General features: G+C 38.6%; 1 protein-coding gene across 3 annotated transcripts in view; it reads right to left on the bottom strand.

Moving 5' to 3' along the window:
- The window catches only part of LOC101846498 (protein KIBRA), a 56,518-nt gene that overhangs the window by 39,168 nt on the left and 3,855 nt on the right, over positions 1–13,495 (bottom strand). For all 3 annotated transcript variants that reach the window (XM_035969165.1, XM_035969166.1, XM_035969167.1), the window contains exons 2-6: positions 9,488–9,597; positions 8,094–8,188; positions 5,897–6,005; positions 3,763–3,922; positions 629–758 (exon numbers count right to left, since the gene is read on the bottom strand). In XM_035969165.1, coding sequence (XP_035825058.1) covers positions 629–758; positions 3,763–3,922; positions 5,897–6,005; positions 8,094–8,188; positions 9,488–9,597 — 604 coding nt within the window. The remainder of the gene's footprint in view (positions 1–628; positions 759–3,762; positions 3,923–5,896; positions 6,006–8,093; positions 8,189–9,487; positions 9,598–13,495) is intronic.

Here is a 13,495-nt window from a genome sequence, read left to right as displayed (position 1 = left end):
CTTCCCCACACCATTTACCAATTTAGTACCCTTTTATTTCATTTCCATGATAACTTCAGCCAGTAACAGTTTCTTTTTCTCGATATATATCTGCTTTCATGGTCGGAACACTATCTTCTGTTTACAATACTCGTGCCTTATTTTATTTTATTATGGTCTGGGTGTCATTATTGAGAAAGAACAGGAAATTGATTGAGAGGGGGGGGGATGTCGACCCAAAGTGGATAAATACAATCAGTTGACAAATTAACAAAGATTTCACTCAAGATCAAACCAAAAAAAAAACCCCAAAAAACCACACTCGTAACATCTAAATAAGAAAATGAGAGATCTCGTTTTGTATTAGTAAGAGTTTTATGGCACTTGTAACACAACGAGGTCATATAAGTGCCGAAGATTAAAGGCGTTACAAGACAGAAACAAACATAAAACAAAAAAAAAGGAGGAGAGATTAGGACGACAGATGTTTGATAGCAAAGAAGGAGCAAACCACATCGGAGCACACACCATCCACACATCAGAGCACACCTAACCCACCCACTGAGACTAAGATCTTGTAAATATGTCATAGATCACAGGCTATAAAGTACATATCCAGAAAAATGCAAATGAACAAATGCAAGCTTACCTGCATGAGATCATTCTTCTCCTTCTCCCCCTGCGACAGCCGAGACTGCAATTGACGTATCTCCGACAAAATCCGTTGCGCTTGTTCCAAACTATATCCTCCAGAGATGCTCGACAACTTCTGGCCCACACTGACGACACAAAAAATGTCATATGAGAATAATAAGATAACATTTGTAAAGCACAAATCCCTGTTCAACAGCAAGCTTTACAATCTATATTATTACCAACCCCAGCAGACCTGATATGGCATTCTGAAACAATCTCAACTTCCCGAGAAGCATGGATAAAAGTAGTTTGCTTACAATGGGTTACCAAAAAACAAAAAAAGGAGATATATATAGTTTTAGTTTGAGTAAGAGTTAGTTTTAGTAAAAGTTTTATGGCACTTGCAACACAATAAGGTCAAAGAAATGCTAAAGATTAGGTGTTACAAGAGAGTAACAAACATGAAAAAAAGGAGGAGAGACAAGGAAGATAGATGTTTGATAGGAAAGAAGGAGCAAACCACACGAGAGAACCGGGTAACCATACACTGAGTTAAAGTTTTACCACACTTGCAAAAAAATAGATCGTGCAAGTGCCAAAGATTAGGTGTTACTACAGGGTTTGTTTTTGGGGGGTTTTTTATGTCAGTGTTTTTATGCCCCCATCAACACAAGATAATTTAGAAGACGGGCTTCTGACACAGCCTGTCAAGGCCAACCGGCGCTGAGAGGGAAACACAACTAACACACAAGCAGACAGACACGAGATACTCATTCATTAAAAATTCTCCCCATCAGGGAGCTGAACTCTGGTCTCCTGCATGTGAAAGCAAAGCGCCTAACCGCTAGACCACAGATGCAGTTATTACTGGAGAGTAACAAAAAAAAAAAGAAAAGGAGAAAAAAGTTGGAGGAGGAGAGATAATGCTGAAGTAGACTTTGATAGGAAAGCAGGAGCAAACTACACCAGATCATTCGCCAACCACCCACAAAAATGGGGTAAAATTGAATCCTCGAAGCATAGCCCAATCAAATTTGGACACAGCAGTGACTATCAAAATGCAATGAGGGAATCAAACTGACCAAAAAAAAGAGAACAAAAAGAAAGACACCTGGAGCATTAGTGACACCTCAAAACATTGTCATTCATCGTCGGCTGTTTCACAAGAAAAAGCACCTGAAGAAGGTCACTTCAGAAATTTTACACCCCCATCAATACTATTTAGATCATTATGCAGTCGGGTTACTTTGACCCTGACTGTCAGGGCCAACCTGAGCTGAGAGGGACACAACGTCCAGCAGAAAGACAAGAGATACGCAATAAAATTCTCCCCACATGGAAATGAAACTCATGCTTCCTGCAGGCGACAGTTAAGGGCCTATCCGCTACACCACAGATGCCAATAAAAAGCAGTTGCTACTTCCAATGTCCATGAAACTTCAGCAATAAGCACGGGCCGCCTTTCACAAATAGAAAGCAACAAGTGGGTGATTGGTGGGTGCTTCAGTTTGGTCTGCTACTTCTTTCCTATCAAACATCTACCATCCTGATCTCTCCCCCTTCTTTTGTGCTTGTTACTCTCTACCAACACCTTTGGCACTTATAAGACCTTATTGTGTTGCAAGGGCCTTAAAACTGTTACTAAAACTGCATGTAAATTTAAACAAATATTTAAAAAAACTAAAGAAAGCAATATACTACAACCTGCATGAAACGTATCTGAAATTGCTGCAGGCAGCCTAAAAAGTAAAATCATTTTCAAGCGATAAGACCCTCTTGAAAGTATATAAAAGTTTTTCACAACACTTCAAAAAGAAAAAAGAAAAACATACTTCATTGCACGAACAAGTTTGCACAACCCTATCCTATTCTGGTTTGCGTTGAAAGGAATGTAATTCAATTAGCTCTACGGAAATTCTTGGCCGAATTGAGGCCCTTTGCACTTTTTTGTGTTTGCGTGTGCAAGTTAGGTCCAGAGGAAGGCCAAAATACAGTAGTTTTAAAGACCATCTAGTTAAAAGAAAAAAATGACCATTTCAAAACTGGAATAACGTGTCTTCCCTTTGTTAACAGCACTTTATTCACATTAAAAACAAGTTATTTTTTTAAAATACAGCCCCTTTCTACATAACAAGATGGACAGCTGCTATCAGGAAATAAGAGTTGAAAATATTTTTAAAAAGGTGAAAAACTACCAAAAAGTATAAGAATAAGGCATAAATTCTTCTCCGTCACTTAAGCTGTACTATTCATGCAAACTTGTTTATTAAGACAGGTGCTTTTTGTTCCATAATAAAAGGTTCGTACAGTACTGTCATATAAGGCGAAAGCATAAATTGTGTCACTGTGAAACAGTTCACTATAATGTGAGCAACTGTTATCTCCGTTACATCGCTCATCATTAGGCGGCAAATAGCGAGACCAAAAAAAAAAAAAACCATGAGTAACAAAAAGCTCTAAAAGGCATTCTAAAAATATCTACCTCATCAAATAAATTATGAGTGTTGACCCTTTGCTTACAACTTTCCATTTTCTTTTAATTATCAGCTCACATGCTTTCTGTTACTAGTAATACACTTTTTTTAAGCACAAAACTCACACTCAAAACTGAGAAACATGATAGAACAATGAACATCCCAAACAACGAGTGAAATTATAGGCCTTCATAAGATTTTTTTTCAACAGCTTGCAGTTTTTCGCGCTCGGATTTCCCCAGTTCAAACTTTTGTAAAAACACTTGGCTCTTCAGAAATCTTGTGAGTCAGTAATACTTATTAACCCTTCCAGCACCAGCCATTTTTGTGCACTCCCTAACCCCAGTCCCAGTCAATACAGCAGTATTTCAGCTTTGTAATGAGGTTTAGATAATAACATGTAACAGTGTTTAAAGGTTAATGAACAAATATTATGAAAACTAAAGTTTAATAAGGTTCGTTAATTTTAAAAAATGTGCAAATCTGGTACCCCGAAACTGAGAACATACGCCCTTGTGACGGTGGGAGGTACAAGAGCTGCTGAAAATATACACGCTTGGGGCTGGCAGGGTTAAATTGCGCGGGCCTGGAAGCTGTCTACTTATACGAGAAATAGTAAATTATACATCTAAAAAACCCTGCACAGATAACACAAATTTACACATAGTCTTACCTGGACAGTGTTTCGACTCCTCGCTCCTGGTATGACATTTCAGCCCCTATTTGTTCCAGCTCTCTCTTGAGCCGAGCCACGCGGCTTTTGGCCAGATTAACATCCTGCTTTAGCAAGTCAGGATCATACTTGGTGCTGCCAACACTCGAATTGGAATTTACTGAAACAACAGAAAAGTATTTTTCATTACTAGTAAATGAAAAATTGTCATTTAAAAAAAGCGAATGAAAAATTCCAAAAATTCTTCCACACTAGAGTTTTGCTTCTTCAGAGATTATCTCGGTAACAACTCATTATGGTCCATTTTTAAAAAAATTCCCTTTTAATGTTAATGTTTCATTTATATTACTTCATTCAAGCGGAGATCCATATAAAGGGTGAAATAATTGAGGGACCAGTGGAAAAACTAGGTCCTCCAGTCAAAATGCAGTTCAAAGACAATAGTAAGAAAGCTCAAGACTGCAATTGTTATAAAAAAACAGAGACATTGACACCATTAAACCTTAAGACAGCAGACACCTACACTATCCCAGAGACACTGAGGGGGAAATTTTCATTGAATCTTTGATTTTAAACAAACTAAGGCCTGCACTCTTCTTTTCAAAACTCAAAGACACCAAACGTCGCAACACCAGATTATGTAACAAAGAACAAAATAACAAGTGGGACTGGTTTTTGCTGTAGTGTATGTGAGATAAGATAAGGCTCTCATATTCCCTATTGCCACATCCGGGACAGTCCGGGGAAATTCAGGACAGTTGGCAAGCCTGTAAACTACCAACCGAGCCTCTTTCAAAACTGAAAAAAAGATTTCCTCTTAAACATTTGACCCCATCACAGCACTGATAATTAGGTAGGTAATTTGGTAATGAATACATAAAACACAACAGCCTTGTCATCAAAGTAATTGAACGCCAGAAAAAGGAGGCAAGAACACGACATGCATGTACATGTAGACCTTTCATAATCCAGGAGACTCACATTGCACAAGGTACAACTTGTGTTTGATTCTCTCAACCAAGCATTCTACGATGTCTATAAAAACTTCTCCATTGGCGCTCATGTGACCTTATGCAGTTGCGAGCGCCGTAAAACCTCTATTAAAATATACTTAAAACTTCTTCCACACCATACCAATCTCTCAAAAGGAACTGTTCTCAATTCAAACAAGCACTGACACTTATATAGCACTCGACAGACACCATTTCCCCCAATAGAGCAATGCTCATAAAGCACACATAAGAGCATCACTGCACTTGCCAGATAGGGGGAAACAAAAGTTTGGGCTTTTCTTACAAGGATAACAGGGCAGTGAGCCAAGCTACCAGCACAATGCAGATGTAGAAGAAAAAAAAGCGATAGAAATGTATCCACCCCCCCCCCCCAAGATTATACACTGAACACGTGAAGTTACATTTGAAAGAATCATGTGAAGTTACATTTGAAAGAATCAGTGCTCTTTGTAAAAAAGAGCATTCTATCACCTACAAAGATACACCTCCCACATGAGTACTTTCACATATTATTTTCTGTGTGTATCATACTACCAAAACTCATTGGAGATTTTTTATGATATTAATTTTCCATCACAGCTTATGTCTCAGCAAAAACGTAGTGTAACTGCTCCCTTCAAAGTTGGTTACCAAATAATCCAATGAGTAAAGTTTCTACTCTTCCCCAAGGGAGAAATGAACCTGTATTTTCTGAATAAAACACCAAGAATATAGCCTCATACCATTCATAGTTGCTGCTGGCCATGATTATTTAAATGGACTGATCCCATCCTTAGAACAAACTGTTTCACCAATACCCATGTGACACTGTTATGGTGCAATTACAATTCATTCTTAAAATTACTATGGGATGCAAAACCTTTTTTTCACCAGCTATTGCTCGGGGGTTTCAAAACCTTTTTTTCACTAGTTATTGCTAGGGGGCTTTGCATCTATCAAAAAAACATAAATAAAAACTATAACCTTTTAAAATATGTTCCCATACTTGTTTCTAATGTATGTATTTTATTAAAATTTTGACAAGGTGTATTTCTATGGATCTCTGAGCTTGTTCCTTGCTACTGTCAATCAATGGTGCCACATCTTAATTCAAGACAGAACATTTAGCAAATTACACTTACAACTTGTCCTGGAGGACTTCCATCCTGACAATGTATCATTCAAATGCTGATATTCATCCTGAGCTAATAGAAGCCGTTGTTCTTTGATGGAGTATATCTCCTTCTTTGCCTGAAATTTAATAGAAGAAAAGGGAAAAGTAAAGGTAACATGGAAATTTTGTTTAATTTTTTGTTTAACGGAAGTGTCGAAGATTAGATTTTTTTTTTTGAGTAAGTGTTTTACGGCACTAGTAACACAATTAGGTCATATAAGTGCCAAAGATTAGAGGTGTTACAAGGGAGTAACAAACACAAAAAAGATAAAGACGATAGATGTTTGATACGAAAGAAGGAGCAAACCACATCAGAGAACCAGCCAACCACCAACGAAGATTAGATGTGCTACAAGAGAGTAACAAGCACAAAAGAAGGAGAGATCAGGACGATAGATATTTGAAAGGAAAGAAAAAGCAAATCACACCTTCAACATAACAAGAGGAGTTACAAAGAAGAGGGAAAAAGAAGCAGAGTCTGTGTGCTCGTAAATGATACTTATTACAACACAAAAATCTCTTCCCGATGCTTAGTACTTTCAATGCTTGTCGATTTTACTCAATCTTCTCCATCCCATTACATGGTCGAAACAAAACGTTTTCGACAAGATTCTATCCAAATTGGGCTACTATTATGACATAAATCTTGACGACGAAAAAAATTATTTTCCAAAACATTTCTCTTTATCAAACCTTTGACAATTTTCATTTGTTCAAGACACAGGATCAAAGCACTGCACTCCACAAGCAACAAAACACTGACCAGATGGTCACAAAAATTACAATCATTATCAAAACAACCCCGAAACTGGATTAATCAGACATTGCAGAACATACTTATTAAATCAATAAAACCATAAAACACTATCTTCTATGCAACAGTTTTGAGTCCTTAAGGGTTGCCTTGTCATCCTAGGTCAATTATAGCTGTTCCCACGCAATTTTCTTTGTTTTCAAGATCAGCTTCCACCATTCAGCTGGCAGATATTGAAAGTGGGTACCGTTTAGTACCAAATCCCTGAACCCAAATGTTTGATATTTTCCAGCAACTAAATGATGGCTCATTTGTGCCCTCAGCCCCCGTATTACAATCCAAAATAAGTTGAAACTGTTCCTGCATGTTTGGCAAAAACATGTATTAAAAGTTTATTTCGAAACCCTCTATTCTACAGCTTCATTTTTCTCTCTTTTATGCTTGCGACAAATCAAGACATACAAGCATCAAAACTGTGAGGAATGTGTCCATGGATTTGTCAAAGTCGTGTAATTGACCTTATCCTTGAGACATACTGAAGTACAAATACTTCCTACTTATCTGACAAAGAAGGCAAACGGTACATAAGAAGTCTCTAAATCACTTGAAAAAATTGACTGTTTCTAATGGAAAATTCTAGTTTAACTTATAATAGTATCCTACACCTCATCTCAGGAGCCAGGTTGCAATTACCAAAGCCAGTTGCCATTTCATACAAGCCTTCCATTTCATAGCTCCACACAAACCTACAGGATTTACCCAATCTACAGGGACGCCTATCTACAGCAACGCCTATTGCTATAAAACAAGTAAAACAAGTGTGTGTGCTAAAATTGTCTTAACACTTTGCGGTCACTTGGCACAATAAAGTGTCGGTGAAAATGATCCATTCCGGTCACCTGGCGCAGATCTGCGCCAGGCCCAAGAAGTCTGTTGCGGTCGCTTTCCAGGCTGAGTGACCAGATGGAGTATTTTGTACTGCTGGCTGTATTGCTGCAAAGTGTTAATATCAGTATCTTGTATATTACTATCTTGTATCAACTCCATCGCTTACTTATGGACAACTTCCTGAGCATTTCCCTTTATCAAAAATAGGTTGTAAGGCCTACGAGAAGGGGACTTCAAGCTGCATCAAACAAATGACAGGACTATGACATATTTCGTTTTGAAAATTTAAGGGACTATTGGTCACAATGAAGCGAAATGTATGGTAGCAAGCCTGCATCTAGAGGATTTATTTTAGTTTGGTTTGATTAAAGACGGGCACATCAACAAAACAGCAATCACCAACACAAGGACAAAGCCTGACTTATTGACAGTACCCAGTTTTTAATACATTTTGAAATATAAACTTTAATTTCAAGTTTTAAAAAAAAACTTTCAATTGCATCAAACAAGGTACAGGTCTCACCTCCAGATCCTCTTGAGCCGTCACCAAATACTCCTTTAACATGTGTTCTTGTTCTTGTCTCCATTGCACTCGAGGGTCCTCTAGCTGATTTATTTCTGATGAGCAATTGGGAAACAAAATTAAGGAATTATAATATAATGATAGTTTTCGGAGTTATGTGTAAATGAACCAGCATAAGATTTTTTAACCACTAAACGCTTCATGGTGTCTAGCAGATTCAACATCTAAAATCTTTCACAAGTTAAAATGTTACCAGTGACAATTTATAGAAGAAAAAAAAGGTGAAACTTGTCCAAGACCACCACCTCAAGGAAAGAGTGATCAATTTAGATGTGTGGTCCTTTTGAACGGTGTCATTATAATACAAAAATGCAGGGGGGGGGGGGGGAGAACTGGGAAGTGTTTTTTGTTAATTTCTTAAATCTTCTGGTATCAGATAGTCAGTGTTGAGAGAAGAATATCTGTTTTACAAGTGTGATATAACTTTGTTACATGTGTCACCTCTGCTTTTCCCAGATTTGACAGAGTGTAGGCAAAATTTCCTCCCTTATTGAAACCTGGAGCATTTTATCTTTCTTTGCTTGCCTTTCCCAAATGCTTGATATGCTTAGCATCTTGATTTCTTATACATATATTCAATTGTTCAGTTATTTCCTAAAACTTCAGTGAGATACATAAAAAATCAGTTCGAAGACAACTTGTCATGAATGTCTGTCCAGTGCACCTGTAAATAATAAATTATTATGTAAAATATGACTGAAATACCATGCTTAACACAGAAAAGAAGCTAACACTCCCATAATCCTGGTAAAAATGTGGCTCTGTTCTCTGTGTGGCAGGTATCAACATCAGCAGGTCTTACTTTTACTGAACAGGACAAGTGACACGTAAAACTACTATCTTCATTTTGTTCCATCTAGGACTTCAAAGTCATTGATAGGGTTGAATTCCGTTTGCTCAAAAGCTTTATGGAAAAAATGATGTTGTTAAAGTGACTTATTTATCATACAAGAATCTAGTAAATCTTCATGTGAATTCTTTGTTATCTCATAAACCAAAAGATGGAAATTCACAGACAAGAAATCCTTCAACTTTTCCAACCAAGGAGTCAATTCTTCTGATCATAGAAGACGGGAAGCATAATTTGAAAGGGATGATCAAACCACAGGATATAAAATTTAAAAGAATCAAATTTAATTATGTGAAAGAAGCAAAATGTATGACACTGAACTGGAAGAGAAAGTTGCTGCATAAAAAAAGAGAATCAATTTGGAAGAATCATTCTTTCAGAATATATAAATAGACAAGTTTGGAAAGGATGATTCAATAAGTTTCACCAGTGTATACTATCAGGCTGCCATTGAAATCAAACTGCAAACCCTCGTTATACTTACGGTTTATGTGGTTTATGTAGTAAACACCAACATTTGGGTCGTAGATCTCCTCCCATCCAAGGGGCAACTCATCTCCAACACAATCCGCAAAAGTCTGCGGCTTTGTGAATCTGTAATTTCAAAAAAAAATTTTCATTTTGATGGTACTAGAAAATATGAAGCAGTATAGTAGCAAATAACAACACAGCAGCTTTTGAAAAAGCTTCAATTAAGACTGTGCTGAAAACAGCTACTAAAAGGTGTAAAAATTGGGTCTTTTCTGAGTATCCTCCAACACAAAATTTGAGATATTATAGGACCATTACCCTAAGAGCACAAAATATCCTTAAGCTGATGAGGTGAGTACTTTAAATTTAACAAATCCCCAATGTTGACACACTACCTCCCCACCTCAACATTATACCGACTATACACCGCAAATGGAATTCATTTTGATTCATCCAGGACCGGCCTGATTTTCCTTCCTGGAGCAGCAAGAGCAACCATTCTGGCACTTTAATTCAACTGGATTCGGCTGTGACCTGCCCGTTCGTTTTTCATTACAACAGGAAAGTTGTTTTATATTCAGATTCTGTGAATTTTGATTGATTTTTGTTTGGCCTCTCTTTATACAACAAAAACAAATTTTGGTGCCAACAATGTTATTCTTCTATCACTATTCTATTCTTTGTCAAAATAGCTCTTAAAAAACCGACATCTCAGACACCAGAATATCTAAATCAAGAAAAAGCACAGGAGTACCATTTACTCATGTGAAACTGTATGGTACCCTTGTTTCGTTTCTTAGTACAGTCAAATCTAAGAGTAAGACCAACCTATCTAAGCGACCACCCGTTGCAAAGAAGAAAAGTGGCCCTTCTACACAGGAGGATGTCTTAGGCAGAACTGATTAAAATGAATAAATAAACACACCATTCCCTTCAAAAGTCATAGAGGCCCAGAGGTGGTCACAGACTTAGGACTGCCCTCCCATTAAAATGGATAAAAATGGATTTTTTTCCTTCTTATGGAGGGAGGTTGGGAAGAGAGGTTTCATGACTGCTGTGAATGTTAAATTCTACAAAGTTTATCATATAGAGAAAGACTGTGAAGTGCAAGGGTAAAAATACAGTGAAATCTGTTCCACAAAGAAGACCGAGTGCCACGAAATAAGTAAATGGGTTCCCAACACTTGGTGAGCGAGCTATACTTCTGTCGCAAGTTCATGTTGACGTTCATTGTTACAGACTGGATAAACAGACTTTTTTTTGGCAAGTGTTTTACGGCGCTCGAATTGCATAAGGTCATAAGAGCGTGCGGGACACATTAAACATTTTCAGTAGGTAGGAAATTTTGAATTTTGCGCGGGTGGCGGCTGAAACCTACTCTTATCGATTTTGGACCACCAAAGGATCTTTAACATGCGCAACTTGCACACGGGACTTCCGAGATTTCTCAACCTTGTCCGAGAAGGCTAGGTGTAGATCTTTCCTACCAAAAGATCAGGGGTGTTGCTGAAAGACAACAGTAAGAAGTAGCCAAGGAGTAGCAGCAGAAAGGCTGCAGAAAGAGTCAGCAGAGGAGGTGGCAAAAGAGGTGAGGGGGTGGGGGCAGAAAGTGGAGACAAAAGCAGATATGACAAATTGTTAGACAGCAGGAAAGGAGGACCTGTTGACAGCTCATCTCACTCATGATTTCTGTAGGTAGAGTTGTGGGTGGGGTTACTAGATTATTGGTTCATATGGTTACGCTTCCCTCACCAGCAGCCCAAAATTGGTTACTGACTGGTCAACTAGGGTTTGTAATCATGACCAGTTCATTAATGTAGAGGGGATACCAATTACAATAACAACACATGTGAATGGATTATGAGAAGGCTCGTTAATAGAGTCAGGAGCTGATTTATGCAACCTGGTCCTGAACTGCCCTGCCATTGCGAGCAGTGGTGGACAGAATAATTTAAGTAATTACACCACAGGCACTGGAACTAGCCAGTGTGAAAAAAAAATTTGATCAACAAACAGGTAAGACCTCGAATTTTTTGGTGATTTTAGCAGAGGTTTATGGTGCTCGCAACAGCATAAGGTCATATGAGTGCCAAGGGGTGGACGTCAACAGAGAAGTCCTTACAGAGAATCAGACTTTCTGCTCACCTCTCTAGCTTCAACAGCACAAGTATGCTTTGACAATCAAGGCACCCCGGAAATAGCGGGTCACAAGAGTGTGAAAAGCATACAAAACAAGTAGAGGAAAATGACGATAGTAAAGATTTGGAAAGAAAAAGAAGCAGTTCCCTGTTGTAGTTCAGGCACAGTTATGAGCATGACACAGTAGCCCATTTAAAATTTCTACTGTGCATTAGAACGAGAAATGTCCCCCCTTTGGGAATGGCCTAAAAACACTTAAAACAGTCAGTGGCACCGCCCCGAGGGGTACCTCGAATTTGATCTCCTGTGTATAACCCAAATCTGTCTCCTGATGGCAAAGCCGCAATTTCAAGTATTAATTAAAGAAGGTGGTAATAATATGTTGTTTGCTTTGCCTCCATTAGTTACCTGTGAAATGAAGTCATTTTTGTGCAAACACTTTGCAGTCACACTGCCAGCAGTACAAAATACCCCATGTCTGGTCACCCAGCCAGGAGAGTGACTGCAACGGACTTCTTAGGCCTGTGGCAGAACTGCACAAGGTGACCGGAACTGATAATTTTCAGTCGCATTACTGTGCTAAGTGGCCGCAAAGTGTTTTAGCCGATCCATTTCTGACACTAGCATAGAAACATTTGTCCTATTTAACAAGTTGTTGAATTTTACAATAAGGACAAAATTACACCAAAAAAAAAAGCAAACCCCAACCAGATAGACCGAAATCAGATGCTGTTAGAGGATGATCAAAGTCAAAGCCTGGCATATTGAGAAAGAAAAGCAACATCAAAAGCACACAGACAGGCTGAATACACAATCATACAGTGTGAAAAGCTCAACATGAAGATCAGTAAAAGCAAAACGAAGACCATGAAAATCAGCAGAACATCTGGCAACCATAACATCACCATCGACGGAAATCTGCTAAACAAGTCAGAGTTCAAGTATCTTGTGGTAGAATCTTTTCGGAAGACAGACGTCTCCACAGAGAAGTTGAGACAAGAGTACCAAAGGCTAACAGAGTATGTTAGCTAGCTACTAGTTAGCCCCACTCCTCAAACATCCTAACATCCCCCTTGAGACCAAAGCCAAGCTCATTAACTCCATCTTCATCCCCACCTTGACACCAGTGCCAGACATGGACCCTGACCAAAAGTTCAGAACGTAAGATAACCACCTGCGAGGTGAGATGTCTAAGGAGAGCCGTCAACAAAACCAGACGGGACATGGTCAGAAACAACAAGATCAGAGAAATGATGGGAACAACATTTAGACTGTCCTCCACTACATTCGAAGGCAAACAATCAGGTGGTTTGGACATCTCACATGTATGGCACCTAACCATCTTGCCAGTAAAGCCTACTACAGGAAAGTATCAGGGTACAAGGCAAGAGGAAGACTTGTGAAAGACCTGGATTCAGGGTGTGAAGGATACCCTGATAACATCCAATATTCCACCCAGCCAGGCCATCAAACTTGTTAGAGACAGGAAGCTCTTTCTCCCCTTGACACCCTAGAGGTACAAGAGGACGGATAAAGTAAAGTAAGTACTTAGTTCAAGTTCACGAAGACATTGCCCATTTATTTTTATTTACCTCACTTGTCTAAAATTAAACAAGGATAATCCAGTTTTCGCCCCATTGATGGGATATTATATCCGGTTTTGGCCCCAGGCCCAATGATACTATGGAGTATGGGTTTTGGCTCCACCGATCACTTTAAAATTTAAATGTCTAAACCATTAAAGGCTACTTCTGGTTCGAAACTATTACTTTGCGCCGTGCCTGCCGAAATGATGCGTAAACAAGAGAAAATATGAAACCTAATTGCGTTCATCAACTATGGTCAAACACAAAGGGGGTGTGTGCCCTGTAACCCCCCCCTC

The sequence above is a fragment of the Aplysia californica genome, unplaced genomic scaffold (assembly GCF_000002075.1).
Source record: "Aplysia californica isolate F4 #8 unplaced genomic scaffold, AplCal3.0 scaffold00122, whole genome shotgun sequence".
Lineage (NCBI taxonomy): Eukaryota > Metazoa > Mollusca > Gastropoda > Aplysiida > Aplysiidae > Aplysia > Aplysia californica.
Note: the sequence above shows the minus strand (reverse complement) of the source record. Positions and strands in the feature narration are given on the sequence as shown.